General features: G+C 62.8%; 1 protein-coding gene across 1 annotated transcript; it reads left to right on the forward strand.

Annotated features, from left to right (window-relative positions):
* Nucleotides 1–3: 3 nt before the first annotated feature.
* On the forward strand, nt 4–355 carry RAB33A (RAB33A, member RAS oncogene family; the record flags this gene model as incomplete). Its single annotated transcript, XM_008936335.1, has 1 exon — nt 4–355. A coding segment is annotated over one exon (352 nt), but the record flags the coding sequence as incomplete, so codon positions are not given.
* Nucleotides 356–363: the final 8 nt, after the last annotated feature.

The following is a 363-nucleotide window of genomic DNA, read 5'->3' on the forward strand; positions in this document are numbered from 1 at the left end:
AAGAGCATGGTGGACCACTCCTACCGCAACGTGCACGCCGTGGTCTTCGTGTACGACGTCACCAAGATGACCTCCTTCACCAACCTCAAGACGTGGATCGAGGAGTGCAACGGGCACGCCGTGCCCGCCCTCGTGCCCAGGGTGCTCGTTGGCAACAAGTGTGACTTGAAAGACCTGATCCAGGTGCCATCCAGCATGGCCCTCAAGTTCGCCGACGCGCACAACATGCTTTTGTTTGAGACCTCGGCCAAGGACCCTCAGGAGAGCCAGAACGTGGACGCCATTTTCATGTGCCTGGCCTGCCGGCTGAAGGCGCAGCGCTCGCTGCTCTGCCGGGACCTGGAGGGGCGGCCGAGCCCGGCC

This window comes from Merops nubicus, unplaced genomic scaffold, assembly GCF_000691845.1.
Source record: "Merops nubicus isolate BGI_N331 unplaced genomic scaffold, ASM69184v1 scaffold39732, whole genome shotgun sequence".
In the NCBI taxonomy this organism is placed as follows: domain Eukaryota; kingdom Metazoa; phylum Chordata; class Aves; order Coraciiformes; family Meropidae; genus Merops; species Merops nubicus.